The sequence below is a fragment of the Gopherus evgoodei genome, chromosome 8 (assembly GCF_007399415.2).
Source record: "Gopherus evgoodei ecotype Sinaloan lineage chromosome 8, rGopEvg1_v1.p, whole genome shotgun sequence".
In the NCBI taxonomy this organism is placed as follows: Eukaryota; Metazoa; Chordata; order Testudines; family Testudinidae; genus Gopherus; species Gopherus evgoodei.
In genome coordinates, this window is record NC_044329.1 from 2,597,663 (window position 1) to 2,618,188 (window position 20,526).

A 20,526-nucleotide genomic window follows, 5' to 3' on the forward strand; every position below is an offset into this window, starting at 1 on the left:
GGTGGAAATTTCTGCTGCACTTACCTGCTGACTCCATTGGGATATTCTGTCTGTCGGTTCCCAGTCCCAATTCCCTGTCTATAAAAGGAAGATACTACAATGTGGAACTGCCCTATTTTACAGGTGTACTGTGATGTTAACTAAATTGTGAGGAGCTCAGATATTAAAGTAACGAAGGCCATGTAAGTACCTGAAATAGATAGATGGGTGTTACTTCACTCTTGGCTGTTAGAAATAGCTTCTGCAACATCATACCTGGGGAGAGTCCTTGCACTCAGAATACGTCCACACTGTGATAAAAAAAAGTGTGGCACCGAGTCTGAGAGCCCAGGCTCCAGCTAGTGTAGATGGTCCAGCTCAGGCTAGAGTGCAGGCTCTGAGATCTGACATGGGGGGAGGGTCTCAGAGCCTGGGCTCCATTGAGCTGGAATGTCTATACTGCAATTTTATAGCCCCGTAGCCTGACTCAGCTGACCCAGGCGGGCTGCAGCTGTGCCATGGGGCTTTTTTTATTGCAGTGTAGACATACCCTGAGAGGCCCGGTGGTAATCAAATCCTGTTTGGGCTGCATAGGTTCTGTTGTTTAAGAAGAATTCAGACCACATCGCATAATGTGACTGATAATATATTGGGGGTTCAAGACCCTTGCGGACAATGAATAATGTCCTGCAAGTCTAGTGATTATATGGACCATTCCGTAATAAAAGTCAGCCTCCGGTAGTTATTTATTGAGGGATTTATTTACTTGAGATCAAATTCTGCCACCTGATATACAACTTCTGTGGCAGTGAGTGCTGTATCAGAGTAGCTGAGGGGAGAATATTGCTCTTAGAAGATATATAGTGACTTACAATGTAACAAGCATTGCAGCAGATTTCAGATTAGTCCCCTATCTCTCCATCCAAACTGTTCGGTTTTGGGATATTTTGAATGCGGTTTCACAAATGCATGTGTTTGTTCAGAGCCCAAGAGATGACCATTTTTGTATGCATGATATATATAATGTAGTGTTATGACAAAGTAAGGGTGCTGCAGTCTGTAAAGGGTTAACTGGTTCCTGCCCTGAGTGGATGATAACAGCTGTGTCAAAGGAGAACTAAGGGGAAGGAGGAGTCTTTGCTCCTCTGTGCTGGTTAAAGCAGGGAAATCCTATGGGAATTATCACCCAGGGTTTTTTAGTTTATTAGTTTTTTGTTTTGCAGGCTGTAACCAAACCCTGAGGAAAGAGCCTTAAAAGACTAATACCTGGAGCTTTATTTCCCTTTGCTGGCTGGGGAAACTGCCCACTGCTTTACCAGGATATTAAAAGTTCTCCGCAGGAGAGTCCAAAATAATAGTTTGGAGACGCATGCTCTGACTCACACAAGCATACGCTCATATGCGGCTTCAATTAAGAGAGGACCATTATAGTGCAGGATTAAAAAATGATGAAACTTTCTCACACAATTTAATACAATCAGTTTTAGTGTTTAATCTGTCACCGAATGTTTTCAGTGTCCATTATTTTTTTTAATCATCTAACTACAACTTGGATTCATTTTGCATAATTACTTTTGCCGCTAAATATATATCACCTGCTCAATTAGGGAAGAGATTTCAGGGAAATCTGGAAATCAATAGTAATAAAATGAGTAAACACTGACAGTGGAATCTACTGTCCTGATGAACTGTTACAAGTGATCTCTCCCCACCTTTCTGTAGCCAGGTGCTGCATCTAATGTAATGCTGGAATTGCACTGGCAGCTCCAAAATAAGCAGGGCCCTGTTGCTCTGAAATGATCTTTGAGTGCATAGCAAAACAATAGATGCTTTAAAATCAAAGAAATTATCCAAAGCTCTTTTTCTGCACCATTGCTTCAATTTCTGCTTGATTAGCACAAGTATTTGTGCTTGATTTGCACCATTGGTTGAAACACATAGAGCCAAATGGTAGGCTGTTGCTGCTCGAGCGTGCAACACAAAGAAATGGTGCAAAGAGTGCCTTCTCCTTTCCCTCCCGCAATCCATTGCACAATTGGAATCCTTGAGCTCAGAGAGAGCCGACTTTTCTCTCACCCATGTCTTGTCATTCCATTAGCTTCAGTAGAGGACGATGATGCCCAGCAAATGTATGAACTTCACAGATCTAGCACCTCTGTGTGCTCTGTCCTGTGCAAAGGGGGTGGGAAAGAGGTCAGGGTGTGTCCCCACCTCACAGCCAGCCGAGTAATGAAACAGATGTTGAACCTTCCTCAGGAGTGTCTTGGTAGCTGTCCTGTCCTCCTGGCAGGTGCTTCAACACTCAGGAGAAGGGTGTAGGATAAGAATTCAAAGAGCAGAAATGCAAGGCTGTGTCTTAGTGCCTTAATTTAGCCCCTCTTTATAGGCAAACCTGATTTCACCTGATCTCCGAAGTCGAGTAATGAAACTCATGCATCTGATCTAATCAGTATAGTCCATCGGGAGCAGGAGCAGAAATCGACGTATTGTTGGAAACTCAGCTGCCTGCGAATTGCAGCATTATCTGAACACCTCACAGTGGTTAATACATTTATTCTAATTACCGCCCCCCCCGGGAGGTAGGGAAGTGCAATTGTTCCCATTTTACAGATGGGTAACTGAGACCCAGATCCTCAAAAGCACCTAACTCCCGTTGATTTCAGCCGTAGTTAGGCAAGTTTCTCAGGCCCAAATCCTCAAAGATATTTAATTGCCTACGGTCAAACTGGAAGTCTGCGACAGAGCAGGGAATTAAACCTGGCTCTCCAAGTTCCATGTAGCATCCTAACCACTGAACCATCCTTCCGCTTCCTCGTGTTTGTGCAAACAATTCTGTACATAATGGGCAATTTTCATTTCTATACATGTGGCCCACTGGAGATAAAAATCTATGTATATAATATACTATGATTTCTGTGTATGATCTTTGCAGTTCAGTTATCTATATAGTATTTTTACGCAACGATAGAGTTCTGTTTTGCTATCCTGAGAGATGATGATTATCTAACAATTTTTAGGCTAGAGTTATGCTGTAAATCACAGGACAGGTTTTACATCTTTATTTAAACAGTGCCTTATCTTAGCCTAAATTTAAGAATGATACAGTTGCTGTGCAGATTAAAATAATTTTTTGCTAACTCATAATTTGAGATTGAATACTAATTAGTTTTGGAGGGTTTTTTTGTTGATGTTCAGTATTCACAGCTTTGGGCAGTATTTTTTGATGCACCAGGGGTGTGGTGACATTGTAGTAGTCATTAGAACTGGGTGAGAAACAGGAAAAAGACTTCTGGAGCTAATTAGAAGTTGCCTCCATTTTGTCAAGTTCATGATTTGTCCATTTTTCATGACATTTTTAAACCAAAATTTTATTAAAATCATTAAACATTTTCTGTTTAACTGAAAACAGATTTTCTTACCAAAGCTGGATTTCAGTCAACAAAATTTCAATAGTACATTTCTAAAAAAATTCAATAAAATTTTCAATAAATATTTGGGACCTTTTTATTAAAAATATCATGAAAAATTTCATATAAAATGGAAAATGTTGATAACAAAATGTTCAATGGGAAAATTGTTTTTGAAAAGAGGCTATTTTTTGACCAAAAATTCTCCCTTTTTAGTGCAAAACATTTCAACAGCTCTAGACTAAATCATTCCATCAAGAGGATACCTGTAGATGGGTGAACACATGTGGATAACATTGCTAATACCTACTCAATAGCAGAGAGTGGTGTACTGTGTATCAAATAAACAACAGTGCAAACTGGACAATCAACGATGTTCATTTCACATACAACATACATCTGTTTACGTTCATCAGTGGCACCAGAATACACCGATCATTTTAGGTGGGGCAACTAGATAAGAAAACTTCGATTGAGGTACTGTAGCTTCCCCTCTTCTGTCCTCTGGTTCTGCCATGTATATTCTAGATGATAAACCATGATGGCGGGAGTGAAGTAAGACAACTGTGACCAGAGTGAAATGTGCAATTATTTTTACTGCCTCACTTATTGTTATTCCTTTCCTCTTACGTCTGTGAGGCTCCAGTTTCCCGCTTAGCGTCCTCTCTGTAGGCACATTTCAAAGCTATTTAACTAGTATTCGGGGGCAGAACTGCATTATTTGTTGATTCCTCTGCAATTGACTTGGCAAGGTGATCTTGGTGGTGACAATTTAGCAAGTGCAGCATTATTTGTCGTGTTCCATGTTCGGCCCCCCAAATGCTCATTTTGTCATGAACAAGAAGCCTTAATAGGGCTCCCTTGGCCCTATCGGCCCCGCAGCCTCCCATTGCTGAATCTCGCATTCCTTGTAAGCACAGCGCTGAGATGAGACTCACCAGCAGAGCTTCTGTGCAAATGGGTCATTAATGGTTTGTGAATCTGACGATATTTAACTCATCTGTGCAGTCAATTAAGATGAGTTTTTCAGTTAACAGGCACCCTGGGAAGAAATGAGTTACTTTCATTTCTGGGATTATGAGCACTTAGTGAAGAAAGCATATCAGAATTCTACCCAGGCTGCACAAGATAACCCCAAAATGCAACATCGTGGTTTTTTAAAACTGTTTGACTAAGAAAAACTTGCCGGGTGAGAAGGAGAAAGCAATGCTTATGTGAATTTTCCTGCAGGCAATGGACAATGGAGAACTGAGCCATGGGCCATGAATTAAAATGGCTGCACATGCAAAGGCAAAGGTCACTTGTTAATTTTCTCAACCTACCATGTCTAGGTGAGAAACGGAAAAAGACTATATTTCAAAGTTTCCTTTGGTCAAAAAGATTGCCGTGGTTTTGCTCTTGGGATTGTTTTTTGTAAACCAAGGATATCAGTCGTAAAGTAGGTGCATCTGGTTAAAATTCAGTGCCAACCTTTTGCCATCAGATGGGCATATCCTGAAAAATAGGCCACATCCTCAGCTGGTATTAATTGGCATAGCTCAAGCAAAGTTAATAAGGCTGTGTTGATTGACACCATCTGAAGCTCTGGCCCAGTTATTTTAAGTTCTCTCTGTGTTAGACAGAAGTCCCTAGTTAATGAACCCGTGGAGTCTCCTGAAATGTGAACTGTTTTTCCTCCCAGTTCTTTGTGTTTTTCTCTCCATTGTTGGAGCTCATTGAAGAGATGTGTCCTGAAAGGGCCATTTATTTATTTATTTTAGCACAAACACATCTCTTCTCCTTATTGTGTCATCTGAAAATCTACTTACCCAAAGCCCAGGAGCAGAAGTGATTGTTGTTTTTTAAGACTGAATAACTTACTTCCCATATCATCCTCAGATGTGTAGCTGATAGAGCGCTAGCTAGCTATATGTGTTTTTACACACACACCTGATAACGTAAAGGTAGCATTGCAAACTTTAGCACTCAGGAACATTATGTGGATTTGAAGCAATCCCCAGAGAATTTTGGTTCTCTAAAAAATAGTATTTGGCAGCTTTTAACAGATATAATCCATCTCCCTTATATTTTCAAACCACTTAAAGGAAAACTGCTCCCATCTACTCTATAGGAAAATTTGATTTGCCATACCAGATCAGACCACTGGTCCATCAAATCCAGTTTCCTGCCTTTGGCAGGTATCCTGTAACTGATTACATAAATGTTTCATGCCCATTTAATAGTGCTGTTCAGGAAAGGGAATTTCTCCCTGACCCCTGCAGAGAGAGATGCATTGTGCCATGATACAGGAGTTTTGAGAACACATTGGTGACCTTAGCTTGCGGTACTGCAAATATTAATGATCACAAAATTATCCAGGTCTTTCTCAGCTCCAATGACAGTATTTGACTTGATAATATCCTGCAGCAGTGGATTATACAGGCTGAATATACAGCTGTGTGAGGAAACATTTGTTTATTCAACAGTCTCCAGCCATTAATTTAATCCAGAGTCTTTTCATTATCTTAACGAGACATTGGTTAGTTTTCACCATATCCTCCTTCATTTTAGATTTCTCATGCACGTGTTCTCTAATCCCTGTCCTTACCACAAGAAATGATTTTTGGGGGGTCTTTCATCATTCTTCAATTTCCACCATACTCCCACCCTTCTTTTTCTGTGGACCGCTGCAATTTGCACCCTTCTTACATTGAGGTGAACAAAACTGGACGCGCTGTTCTAGACATGCTGCTTATTGTCATCCGATAAAATTCCTTCAAATGCTGGCGTGACTATACCACCAATACCTCTCCTTTCCAGACACCTCTACCTATCTCCCTCTACACCGCCAATACCTCTCCTTTCCAGACAGGAACTCATTTTGCTCCCAAAATTCCCTTTTCCCCCACATATTTGGTGTCCCCTCACTTCTTTTATTGAAAATTATTGACATCACAGATAAAGAATTTTGAACTGGAGATAACAGTGCTTTACAAAATAGAGAATCTCCCAGTGTTTTAAGGTTCGTGGATGAATCTTTGTTTTGGATCTCTCAGTTTGGTTCTTTGTCCCACTTCGGGGCCTTGGCAGGTTTAGAGCTATGCCAGAGTAAACTACTCAAAAATAAACAGTTTTCAAAGGTGCACCATGCCGTTAAAATCACCAAGAACCAAGCATGGCTCTAATTTCAATCGAAGAAGCTTCTGTTTCAAAATAAGGGTGAATGGTTCCCTGCTTCTCCCTCCCCCACAAACGCTGTCTGTCTGCTGTGAATGAAGTACAGAGCTATGCTTACATGGCTCTTGCTGATTAGGAGATATTAGTAGTGCTGAATATGGTATGTGGCCCACTGATGTTGAGAGCATTAATTAAATGAGGGCCTGACTCTAGAATCTGGAGACTTTGAACTATGTCACTATGTTCAAAATAGGCCAGGGTGGTAATGGCAGAAAGTCATTTTTATCTGACAGCTGTTCAGTGGCATATGTCACATGAACTGTTGGCTTTGGATCAGTTCTTAGTAGACAGGTATCTACATAAAAAAAAATCACTATTGGCAGCCTTATCTGGGCAGAAATGCTATGGGTAGAGAAGGCCAAGAGAGGAAGGATGTGCCAGTGGCTGGTGTGTTTAGTGGGGACTTGGGACAAGAGTTTAGTGGGGACCTGGTTCAATTCACTGCTCTGCCTCAGACTTTCCTCTTTGATGTTGGGCTAGTCACTTAGGCTCATACTTTCAATGGTATTTTGGCATTGCTGCATTCAGGGGTGCAAGGCCGCAGCAACTTGGACAGCTGACTCCTGTTTTCAGAAGTGACTTGGGAACCTAAATGTAATTGAAAGTCAGTTGTTGTTTGCAGTATTGCATATAGGCCCCTGGACATTAGAGATCAAGTGAGTGGCGTGATATCTTTTGTGGGACCAACTTCTGTTGGGGAGAGAGACAAGCTTTCAAGCTGCACAGAGCTCTTCTGCAGGTCAGTATAACCGAGGCTCCTAAGAGTGGGTTTTCAAAAGTGCCTAAGCAGGTTAGACACTGAAGTCACTTTTGAAATTTGTACTTAGCCATCTGTATCACTGAGGCTTTGCAATGCTGAGCACAGCAATGCCTAAATACCTTTACAAATCTGGGCCTTGGTCTCTCTGGGGTTCAGTTTCCCATATGTAAAATGGGGGTAAGAACACTCCAAGGGGTGTAGGGAAAATAAGTACATGAAAGATTGTGACACACTCGGACCCTGTGTCAATCTGGAATCTTTTAGGATCATTGCATTCACTCAGGGGGGAAGGGGAGAAAAAATAAATTAAAATCATAGTTATGATCCCTTCATACTTTGCACATTATTTATTAGACCAATTCAATAGTCATTTGGAGGGTCCAGTCATGCTTCCACATACATATACATTTGTCCACCCCGAGTTGTCTGCATTGGTGAATTCATTAATTTCAGTTAAATTGTTTTCTTTATCTAGTTGTTTATTTTTAATTTTCTCACTGTCCACTACCCCAGTTGATTAAATTAAGTCAGCCACACAGACATGCACTTTTCAGTGAACATGAATTTATTAGCCAGAAGTAGGATTTATGTCAATTTCACAAGTCGAGAAGAATAGCTAAGGCAGTATTTAGTTCTGCCCTGAGATAGGGCTCGTCAGTATTGAGGTTAAAAGGAGCACACCATCTTTAAACAGGCTTTGGTAAGGATTTCTTAGCTATTGAGCCTAACTCTGTGATCTCCCCTGCTGTGAGCCATAAGTTGCCTGTAGGCTTGTTCTGAGAGAGTAATAAGTATTGTTGTTTAGCAATTGTGTTGTTGAAATTCAGCTCCACTATGTCTGACAGTATTTATCTAAAATACTTTCCCAGTACGTGTTCAAGTTCCTGTAAACCGTGTCTTATTGTGCGACCTTTTCATTTTCCAGTGAAAAGGGATCAGCTCGTCAGATAAAAGCTACAAGCCAGAGTACAGGAAAAATGCGTGCTCAGAAAATCTGAGCATGATTGAAAACAAGATGTGTTAAATCAATGCAGTTTATCGCCTGCCTATTCCTGGCAATTGCTGTTCTAAGCTCATTCTGAGCACACACTAGATGATAAAAGTATAGTGTCACAGTGCTCACTGGGGTGTGAGGGCAGGGAAACATGTTTATCAGACAGGCTGGTATGGTTTTTCCCCCCCTCGATAACAGTTATTGTCAAAACTCTTCGGGAGGAAATCGCAACAGTTATTAGAAGTCAGGAATATCCCTGCTGTTAAAATCTGAGGCTACCTAGAAGTGTAGAATTATAGATTTCCCCCAAATATTAGAAACCACAGACAAAACTGTTTTAGTTATAATCACTTTAATACTGTATCATCCATTCTACAGTCAAAATGACCTGTCTGCTTTCTTCTGAGCAAGTAACCTTTTAATTATGTTGCATGCCCAAATCAAAGATAATGTTCAAGAATAAAGATGCATAGAAGCCTGGAAGCTTTAGTTTTCTCCAGGGATTTAATCTTAATTTAGATCTTTAATACAATTTCATAACTAAGCCTCCTGGAAGGTCAGTTTCTTCCAAGAACATCACACGTGGTTCACAGGAGGCTCATTCCAGTTGGAAGGGGAGAGGGTGCGCTTTTTCGTGGGGGATGTCTGCCAGTGCCCCACTTCCCATCTCAGATGCAGGGATGAGGGAAATGATTGCTGGCATATTTGCCAGTTGCTTCCCAAGTAGAGACTTGTCATTGGACTGACATCCAAGTGCAAAAGAAGGCAGAATTTTAAGGCATTGTACTGTAGCAATGATCCTTGACTTTTTGTAAGGGACATTGTGTTATTTATGCAGCCTTTGGTCTTGAATATTTCTTTTACCAAATGGCAAGTGAGGATATAAGAATTAAGTTCAGGCTAAGCTTTCACACCTTAAGCTCAGTGTGTATGTATAGGATAGGTGCAAAATTCTCCATTACGCCAGGGGTTCAATGGAGTTACTTCTGATTTACCGTTCTGTTACAAGAGCAGAATCAGGCCTCTTATAATCCGCAAAGAGAGTGGATGAGAGATGGTCGGATTTGCAAAGAAGGGAAGGTTAAAAACAAAGATTTCCTCAAAGCAACCCATTAGAAGCTTGAAAATGTGTATTAATGAAGTGAAAATAGGGCTTTTCCTACAGAATGATGGGTTGCGTCCGCTCTTTCTCTCTCTTTCAGCCAAGACTTTAAAACAAAATAGCTGCTGGGCTCTCAGCACTTTTGAAAAAGAGCCTAAATACGGACTTTGGAGCCAAACCATAGGCACCTATTTTTAAAAATTGTGGCCTCTTTGTCTAACTCTATATTCAGTTAAACAGAGTGGTAATCCCCTGAGATCTACACTTTTCCAGCAAAGTCGTTTGCAGCAAAGTCGTATTTCATTCTTTCATGAGTTTCCAGAATACGTTCCAGACAAATGGAAAATATTTATCTGAAAATGCTGTTTCTGCCCTGTTGGTGGAGATTGCAAAGTATGTCTCAATTAACCCAATAGCCTCCTGACTGGAGTCAGTACCTAACGTAACTTCCATGGGCCTTTCTGTTCTATCCACTGGCGCCTGAGCCAGTGCTGCCAGGCTTTTTGAAAACTTTGTTAAAGGATCCAAAAGCTTGTTTGATGCATGAAACCACATGATTTATCAGGTTGTTTTAGAGCCAGATCTCACCCACTGAGGCAGGAAGACAATTGGAACAGTGAAAGGCGAAGGAAGTAGCTTGGAAAATGGCAAATCGTGCAGTTTTTCCATGTACTCAGATTGCAGCGGGGTCATAGGTTAGCATTCAGAGTTAATATATGTTGAGGATTTTATCAGATAATCACTGGCATTCACCAGTGTATGAACCTGAGCAGACAGATCTTGTCATTTCAATGTTTAACTTGCAGCATTAATTTGGGGCCAAGTCTTGCATTCCTTGCACACTCAAAATCACCATGAGCACCCTTGGAAGTGTAGTTGCAAAAGGAATGCCGGACCAACCACTTACTTACTGCAGAAAAATTGCTACCGTTAAGAAAATATCACATTGCATAACGGCCTCTGAAACTGGCCTGTTTCACCGTTAGTTCAATAAAGAACAGTCACTAGGGAAACCCAGAGACCCAGGTGCTAGTCTGATCATTGGATTTGGCTCCAAAATGTTATTTATTGCTTGGCAAACATATTGGATATTTGTTTGGACATTAAATTGCAATAAAATATAAATATTTCATTTCTTAATATCTCCATCTCTTTCTGTTTCCAGTAAAAAAAAAAAATGACATCATGTCACAGTACCGTTAAGAAAAGGAAATTAAACACATAAGAATATATAAAGCAAGAGAGCCATGCAGCTATAAAAAGCAGGGAAAGTCTGAGTTAGCCCTGGAATGGCCCTTCTAACACCAATTTTGGTGTCCAGGCGGTGGCTTCCCCTCCCACTTCCATTTTCCATTGCCTACGGGAATAAATACCCCCGGGAAAGTTAATGGAAGGGAAGCTTTACAAAAAGCAAGTCAGATTCACAACAACAACAACAGAGATAGCCCGAAGGCTTGTGTGTTTTCATTGAATGATCTTTAATCAGCAAAGAGAACTCTTTGCAGGGAGATTTGCAAGATACACTTTTTCATTGGATGATGTGTTCTGGCTTTCCTTGTGGAACAAGGACAAAAAGCCGAGAGAAGTGGTCAGTTAGAGTACGCTCCCAATGTGCCATTTCAGAACATATAACATCATCATGCTTAGTATTGCTCTCTCTGTGGACTGCAAGGAATTAGTGAGGTTCTAGAGGGAGAGTTTGAGAAGAAAAATTGCAAGGAGAGAAGAGCAGTTGAGATTGCAGGCATAAGAACCAGTCAAGTAGAAACAGCTGTTCAGAGAGGCAGGGAGATGAGTTGCTGGAGGAGAGGACAAATGCACAGGAGGAAAAGTCCACTGTGATCCATGATTTTTTTTCTGAAGACATTCAGCAGTGTGAGACCCACCTGTATCAGAGACAGTCTCTCACCTGTCCTCAGGTAGGCTCAGCTGAAATGCTCTTTGTCTCCAGACATTTTAGCAAATGCCTGGAAGTTTTAGCCACTGGGTCAAATGTCCAAGTGAAATGGGTTCTTCAGCCAAGTGAAATTTGTCATTGTTTGTTCTGTCTGTACTGCATATGTTTTGTGTGTAATTTTTAATTGTTTTAGATGGCTGCCGTGTGAATAGGTGCATAACGTTGTGTATGGGTATTTAGTCTCTGTCTAGACACACACGTCAAATTCTGTACACTCCTTTGGCAAACTCTGTCATCAAGTCCGGCTGCTGCCTTGTGTACCATGTGGGCACACCCCAGCACAGCAGCCTCTTGACAATGCAGGGTCAGGGCCTGAAACTATACTGTCCTTATTTCCCTCGTAAGGGCAAATCCAACGGAAATGGGCTTTGCACAGGGCACAGGGATTAAGATCAAAGCATCTTCTCAGCTGTGGTACTCCAGTGGTTTCACTCTGAAGCTACTGTTGCATTGTCATGTTGTAATGGCGTTCTTTTCCTCTGGATAGCCCCAGAGTATGTGTGAGGGTGGAGCCACTGGCCATGGATGGGCCCACCGGCCATGCTCTCACCACTTACCCAGCCTGCCCTGCGTCCACTCCCTTCATGCCCTCCCCCCCCCAAGAAGCCCTCCATGGTGCTACAAAAAGAAGCAATATGGAACACTAACACATGGCCTTTCTGCAACCCCTCTTTCCCGCTCCACAAACAACCAAGGCCATTCTGTTGGGATTAGGACCCTCTGCACCTGTGGAGCAGAGGCAGATTTTTTCCCATCGCTAGTAACCTACAGCTTGTTATGAGTATTCTTTGCTTTTGTTGTTTGAGATTCCTGTGTTCCTTGCCCTTACATGCAGCCTTGCTGCTGGCTACATCTTCTGAAGCAGAGAATGCTCCCACTTTATATAGCTAGGTGCCGGTTTTGTATTGGTTTTGCATCAAACAGAATAAAAGAAAAAATATGGCTGAAAAATAAAAGGAATAAACGAAGCCATGAATGCATGGGAAACAAATTAACTGGTTTTGCTTTATGCTCTGAACTCTTTCCATAATGCTTCTATGTAGCGTGTGTTTATTTTTCTTCAAATAATAATGTTAAAATGTGTCTAATTCAATTACTCTCTGCATCAGCTGAATGAATTTTCCTTGGTGAAGAGTTCTCCTAGACTACCCCAAGCTATGAGTTCCATATGATATTTGAACAGGTTCCTTTAATTGCTGATATTAAGTGTCGATCATTCTGCCGCAAGTTGGCAGCATGGCTAGAGAAACAAATTCCTCAGATACATCAGACAGTCATTCAATTAACCAGCAAAGCTTTATTGACACAGTAGGAATTCATTATGTGAAATATTAAAAAAAAAAAACCACCACCCCTCCCCCCAAAAATCTTCCACTGTCTGGTTTAAATAAAAAAGAGAGAAAGGGACTTTTTAAAATGGTGGATTATCTATACATCTTGATTAAAATGATCAGTTCAGTGATTGAAATTATAGTGATGGTGGAAACATTTTTTCTCAAACGTTTAAGCAGCATTTTGGTTGAAAATCAAGTTGGAGGTGGAAACATGGAAATAATGCACACTCGTGTCCTTATTTCCTCAGACATTATGTGTGTTTTTTATTAAACCCCTTTGAGTTTAGGACTTATGGCTTCAGATTTTCTGCATAAAGAGCTGTGTGGCTTATTCTGTTAGAGTTTAATTCGAAAGAAAGTTCTTCCTCAAGGGTTTAAGAAGTAATTCATAAAGTGGTAAGAAAAATAAATATTATGCCTTAACTCATAGATAGACAGATTTTGTACACTTGGGTGTAATTTTAGTTAATTCACACAAGAGACAGGTTGGAAGTTTATTGTTTGAAAGTGAGAAAAATGGCTTAAATCTCATATTTGCAAAAATGATTATATTAGCTTAAATGAAAATGCTATTCTGTTAACAACTTCAATAAGCATTTCATTTGGAAAAGTATTTTAATAAAAAGTTACCTGAAGTTCACTACAACTTAATATATATAAGTGAGGGGAAAGTACTTACTTTGATTTATATGTCTTTTGGGGGTGTAATTATTGGCTTTTTACTCACCTATGTAAAACAATATACTTTTGTAAATGGATTTCTGGCCACTTTACTCCATTTTTAAAAACACATAAAAAGTAAGCCCTGTCATTCAAATAATTTTAAGGTTTATTTCCTCTTTAGAAATGATTGATAGCCTTTTAGATTTACAAGTTGACAAGTTAAAGAGTTCTATTGGTATAATTATGTACTAAATTCACAGTCTTTCAATTTAAATGTCCTTTTAAAACCACAAGATTATCATGCCTGTATTTTGAAAAGTGGGCCAGTCAGTTTGGGTGGGTATACAAATTACTTCCATTAGCCTTGGGACCTATTTGAATTTAATACAGTTTTTAAAGTTATTAGTACTTTCAATAGTACTTTTTAAAAATTAGGGTAATGGGAATGCATTTTAAGTACAATATATGGTAGCTTGTTTTTAATGGATGGATGGATGTCAAGAATACAGATACTGACTTTATTGCTCAGTCTGAAAGTATGAAAAAAATCTTGATCCCCTGCCCTCCTCCACTTTATATTAGGACCCTGGGAAATGGAGTATATGTGTGGTAGAGTTCAGATGTAGAGGCCAATCCTGCTCTCATTAAATACAGTGCCAAAACCTTCCCTGAGGCTAGAGTCTGATCTCGTGTGTTCACTGGTGAAAGTGATGGAGTTACTCCAGATTTTCACCAATGTAAATGAGATCAGAATCTGGCCCGTTTCTTTGGCATTTTGATGTAATGGAACAGGTCTGCTTTGTAACTCCAAGGCTGGGGCTAAATATTTAAGCAGGCCTTTTGGTGCTGGAGGCAAAAGTTTAAAGTTGACCGAAATTACAAGTGAAATGAGTTTACTGGTCTAAACTGGAAGAAAAATGGAAGATGGCCCTGGCCAGATCTGTGGTGAGACGAGCAACTCAATTTTGTTTTGCATTGGATCAAAGATAATACAATTCAAATAGTTAGAGACTGAATAAGATGACAGATGATGAATGCTGCTACGGACCCTATCCTGTAAATGGCTGAGTGCACTCTCCCTCCCCACTGAAGAAAAACTGAAATCATTTGAAGTTAAGGGTGCTCAACACCTCCCGGGAAGCACTAAGTACCTTGTGGGATTGGACCACAGTTACTCTTTTTGTGGTTCTCCAGTTTAGAAAATAGTCCCAGGAAATACTCTGTGGATTTCTAATGTGCTGAAAGTGTGGGAAGATGTGAGAAAATGACTAGTACCTCAGAGGGGAATTTCAAAACTGGCCTCCATTTATAATATCCCAGAACTTAGTAACTACTTTCAGTAAAGATGGAGAGGGGGGAAAGTGGGGAAAAAACTAGATTGAAATACAGAAGAAATATACTTGACAGAACCTAGCTAAAATCTTTTAACACAACTGCAAGAGAAATCTCAATTAGAACTGTAGAGATGTTTTTTAATGTCTCACAGTTGAGCTATTTATAATAAATAATAATTTATCATAAGAATTAGACACAATTTAAGCTAGACATATACGCAATGAAGGGCAGTATAAGGAAATTGCTAAATAATGAGATCAGTGGTTTAAAAAATAAGTACATTGTGTCTAGATTTTTCTACAAAATTACATGACAATGCTGACAACGTGAGGCTAGACTGGGAAATGGAAACAAACAAAATGTCCAGAGGACTGGAAGGCTGTGATATTACCTGTTCTCGATCATGCAGTGAAATACTATGCTTGGATGTTTCTGCATGTCAAACAAAACAGCATAGATGCAAAGTTTACAGCAGAATATAGGCTCTTAGAAATGCAGGGGTGGAAGGGACCTCAAGAAGTCATCAGCTCCAGCCCCCTGCACTGAAGCAGCACCAAGTGAAGCTAGACCATCCCTGACAGGTTTTTATGTAACTTGTTCTTAAAAATCTCAGTGATGGGGATTCCACAACCTCCTATTCCAGTGCTTAACTATCCTTATAGTTAGAATGTTTTTCCTAATATCTAACTACATCTCTCTTGCTACTAAGCCCTTTACTTCTTGTCCTGCCTCCAGCTGACATGGAGAACAATTGATCATAGTCCTCTTTAACAGCCCTTAATATAGTTGAAGATTGTTATCAGGTCACCCCTTGGTCTTCTTTTCTCAAGACTAAAACGTCCAATTTTTTTAAACTTTCCTCGTAAGTCAGGTTTTCTACCCTTTTATCATTTTTGTTGTTCTCCTCTGGACTCTCTCCAGTTTGTTTACATCTTTACTGAAGTGTGGTGCCCAGAACTGGACACAGTACTCCAGCTGAGGCCTCACTGGTAACACATAGACCTCAGAACAATATTAGCTACCACATCACATTGTTGACTTGTGTTTGGTTTGTTCTCCCCAGATCCTTTTCAGTAGTACTATCACGTAGCCAGTTACCCCGCTCCCCACATTTTGTAGTTGTGTTGTGGAGGGATGCCATAATACTTGGAGAACATCTCATATTGAAAGGCTGCTGGTCTGATGCTAAAACATTGTTGCAAGAGATATTTCAGGGATACACCCAAAAGATTCCTGTTATGATGCTAGAGAAACTTCCTGATTCAGTTTAATTGAGTAAGGGTATGAGAATCTGAGCCTTTGTTTGCAAAAACAAATACCCACTGTAGAAATGTGGTTGCCAAGAATAAAATAATTAAGAGAAATTGAATACTCAGCTGCCTAGAGTGGATTAACACCTGGCCTATTTGGGGAAAGTTTGGCCGAAGGGACAGAGAGATTGGTTAAATTCAAATCAGTGATATTACTTTTATACTATATGTGTGCTTACTGTAATAAACGAATATTGAAATGGCCTTTTATTAAAAATAAAAATAAAAGACAACTCTTGGAGTAAGATACTACTCAGTGTGAGTAAGGGTTGCAGAATCTGACACTAAATCCATTGAAATGAATTAGATGGTGTGAATCTAGTCACAAGAAGATCCTAGTCCTCATAATGAAGCCACCATAGAAGTCCATGCAAGGTGCATTCACAGTTCAGGAGTGGTCAGAGACTGAAATGCCAGGGTGTGTTGGTTGGGACAGACCAAGATACGCTGACAACTGCGCTCGAGAGTGCTTGACTCTGGTTCCAGCCCAGCGGAGCACTTAAACACATGCTCAGCTTTAAACGCCCTTAAGTTCCATTGACCTCAGTGCTTTAAATTAAGCGTGAAGATGATAGAGACCCAGTACGCCATGGACAAGGTGAATGCAAGGCTTCATGTCCTGTTTTCACAGTCTTACCTCTGTAGTGTGTGTCCCCTAGTGGCCACACTGAACAGTGGTTCTCAACATTCACAACTAACACCACAGTAAGCCCTTAGAATCATAGACTTTAAGGTCAGAAGGGACCATTATGCTCATCTAGTCTGATCTCCTGCACAACGCAGGCCACAGAATCTCACCCCCCACTCCTGTAACAAACCCCACTTGCTTGAATGCTTTGCTGAGTAGGGATGGGCTGAAGCACATACTTAAAAGTTAAGCAAGTGCGTAGCTGATGTGCTGAATCAGCACCTCTATCAGTGCTATTAATGCCACATTCTCATGAGAATTTAAATCTTCCTCTTCTTCCCCTTTTCCTTTGCCTTGATGACTGTGGATAAAACCCTAAAAATGCAAATGGCAGTGTTAAATGCAATAAACTCGGTAGGTGTCACTTCAAGTATTTGATAATTTGAAGGCTGATCCTGGACCACTGATGTCAACAGGAATTTTGCAATTAACTCCAGTGGGTGCAGAATTGAGCCCTTGCCATGACAAAAGTGCACAAAAGTTTACAATGAAAATGTACATGATCTCTACATACAGGTGGTAATGAATACATAATAGCATGTGAGAATGTGAGTCTCTTATGCTTTGTCCTTTTCTCTTCCAATCAAAAGGGACTTTCCTTCTAACTTGAAAAGAGAAACAAATGAAACGCAGGGTGCAAAGCATTTATCAAATGAATTTATCAAGGCTTGCAGAGATTGCAGTTGCTCCTTACTCAGGAGCTGTTTACAAAGCCCTGAAACTTTGCAGCAACCTTGTCACAGATACTTGAGAAGGAAGGTTTTTGTTTCTTTTTAAACCAAAGCCTCAAAACTAACCTCAAACAGTGCTTGAAGCAAGACTTCACAGTCATTGCTGATTTAAGTAAGAAAGAGCAATGAGAGATTTAGCTCTGATTGTTTTCTGATCTTGTGATGCATTGCTAATTGTTACCCAGCACGACTGAGCCTCCTTGATTGCAGTTTGTCATCTTATGATGTTTGTTGTCGTTTCAGCCCTGAACGAGCCCACCATTGACTACGGTTTCCAAAGGTTACAGAAGGTTATCCCACGGCACCCTGGTGACCCCGAACGCTTGCCAAAGGTCAGCACCAAGGTTTTTTCTCTTTTTTTAAATATGGCAAAGGTGGGATTACCTGGTTTCTGTTTGAAAATAAACACTTTGATCTTTACCAAAGGAACCCACCAGTCTGGCTGTTAATGTAATGTCCTGGTTTGGCATCGGTGGCAACTCGCATAGACACTCTGCCCAGAAGGTTCAAACCTTCGCTGCAGCCTTCTGGGACATTGCACATGGCCTGCATCACAACCGGAGCTAGCCTGTCCACTGCCTGGTGTATGCTTAGGGTGACCAGACAGCAAGTGTGAAAAATCGGTACAGGGTGTGGGGGGCAATAGGAGCCTATATAAGAAGAAGACCTAAAAATCAGGACTGTCCCTATAAAACTGGGACATCTGGTCGCCCTATGTGTGCTGTGTCTGAGGTCTTAAAGGCACAGTCCATGGCAGGTAGTAATGTGCAGGAACACTCCACACCATCATGGGGTATTGTGGGTATTTGGGAACACAAGCCTTCTGTACATTTCAGCAAAGTTAGATCTGGATAACTTGATGGCGTTTGTCTTAGCAGTGGCTGGTATTGCAGTCATCTTGCAAAATTACACTGAGAACTCTACCACTGTATAAATCAGAGGAGCACAAGCCACTGTGAGTGTGTATCATTTTCTGTTCAGCCATGTGTCTCCACTTAATATAATAACAGTACATGCCGTTGTTTCAGTAACCCTGAAATAATCAGGCCATGTCTACATTACAAAATTACATCAACCTGTTATGTCGGCATACAGCTGCCGCAGTTATTACGTCACTTGTGCATGGGTACACTTGCTTCCTTGTGTCGGCAGGGAGTGTCCTCGTTGGGAGCACTGGTATCGATGCAGAGAGCAGTGCAGTGTGAGTACGTATCCCACTGTGCAACTTGCCACCGGCCAGCACAGGGTGTTTGGGGAAGTTTTTGCAATGCCTGATGAGAGATGAAGTCAAGTGGCTTAGTGATCAGTTCTGCGCCATTCAAGGTCATTGGAAAAAACCTGCCATTGACTTCAGTCCTGCAACAGTAAGTGGTTGGGCGGAGAAGAATTGGGAAGTTCCAAGTTTTATCCTGACACCAACTCCCTCTGTACCCCTGTGTAAAGTCCCTTGACTTTTCTGTATTAGTCTCCTGAACTGTAATATTGGGATATCTCAGTGCTCACAACGGAGCTATGATAGTGCTTGTGAAGTGCTTTGAAATGGAAAAAAGTTAATAAGCATCATCACGTTATTATGTACTATCTGTTGACACAGAAATGAAATTAGATGAGTTATTTTAAATGTCTTGCTAGCTCTCTGTTCTCTTTGATTGGGAAGGCTTCAGGCATTGGTGCGGGTTTTTTTGTTTTTTTTTTGTTTTTTTTTTGCCATTCCTTCCTGCCTCCTGAGAAATGAGAAGAAAACATGCTGTCCTGGAGCATGGTTTTTCATTGGCTTCATTTGCCCTCAAACCAACTTTTCTCCTGTCGCCCTCTCCCCCCATCCACATGCTTTTTAGACAGGTTTGCAGCATGCTTTTGTACCTAGCACTGCGTCCTCAGAGGTGCAATCTTCCCTAGGGATAAGCAGCATCCTACTTCTGCCTGAGCCTTTTGTCAGTGCAGCATATCTCTGCAGCCAAGGATGCCCACGGAGAGAAGCTGTTTGCCAGAGAATAACAACATGGTTCTGATGCACTCCAGATTTGCAAGCCTAAAGGGTGCAGAAGTCAAAAGATTGTTCTGGATTCAACTTTCCAACTAAATAGCAGAGCCTTGTTTTCTGTTTTTAAGCAACAGATTGAATGTAAAATAGGGCCAAACCTTTTCCACTTGGGTTAGCAGATTTGATATGGCAATGGGCTATCAATCTCCTCTCCGGCCATGAATGCTTATGGGTGGGCTACTGCAGGATGTGCCCTCCTGGGCTGGTGGTGTGATACAGCTGTGCAATTTGAGTTTGGGTTTACTGCAGCGTTGACCATACGAGAATCTGAGTCCTAGTGATTTGCAGGCTCCTAGTATAAAGCAATGGCTTTCTCTGCATAGGAAGAACCTAATCTCTTTGTAGGGCAAAATCTAATTTTGCTTATTCACCTACCTCTTCTGACACTCATCTCAGTTATGTTATGGCCTTTCTCATTGTGACAGCAAGGAATCACACTAGAGTAACTGGCAGCTGAAGTTTTTTGAGGTTCAGGTGTGAGAAATACTACAGAGAATGTCTGAATTTCTACATTGTTAAAAGCAGCCCATACACAGGAGCTAAGTCCACTAATCGCAAATTGCCTGAATTAGAGTTTTCCCACCGCATTCTAGCCCAGCAGGCAAGAGGTCAGATTGAAAGGGGGAGCTTTTCCTTCTCAGCCCACAGGTTTGGCCCTCACTGCAGTTCTTGGCCATGCAGTCACAGTGGTGGTGGTTTTGCAGAGGTTCAGAATGAAGTCTGGACTTGTCAGGTTTGTCCCACTTCTCGTGAGCTGCTAACTGTTTGCACCCGGTGCAAATTCACTGGCTGTGCCGCCTGCATTATTTTTTAACACACTTTTTCATCTGTCACCTTCTGAGATGTCATAGTTTGCATTTCCTCCTCTGGGTAGTGAGAAGGAGTCGGTTTGTGGTTAGTGCATGGGGCAGAGGATCAAGATTTCTGAGTTCTTTCCCCAGCTCCACCCCTGGCATTCTGAGCAAGCCACTTCGCTGCACCGCTGTTCCCTAGTGTTCCAGTCGGT

General features: G+C 41.1%; 1 protein-coding gene across 8 annotated transcripts in view; it reads left to right on the plus strand.

Annotated features, from left to right (window-relative positions):
* EBF1 (EBF transcription factor 1) overlaps window positions 1–20,526 on the plus strand; it is a 325,480-nt gene that overhangs the window by 269,112 nt on the left and 35,842 nt on the right. For all 8 annotated transcript variants that reach the window (XM_030573181.1, XM_030573185.1, XM_030573182.1 and 5 more), the window contains exon 11: window positions 17,720–17,808. In XM_030573181.1, coding sequence (XP_030429041.1) covers window positions 17,720–17,808 — 89 coding nt within the window. The remainder of the gene's footprint in view (window positions 1–17,719; window positions 17,809–20,526) is intronic.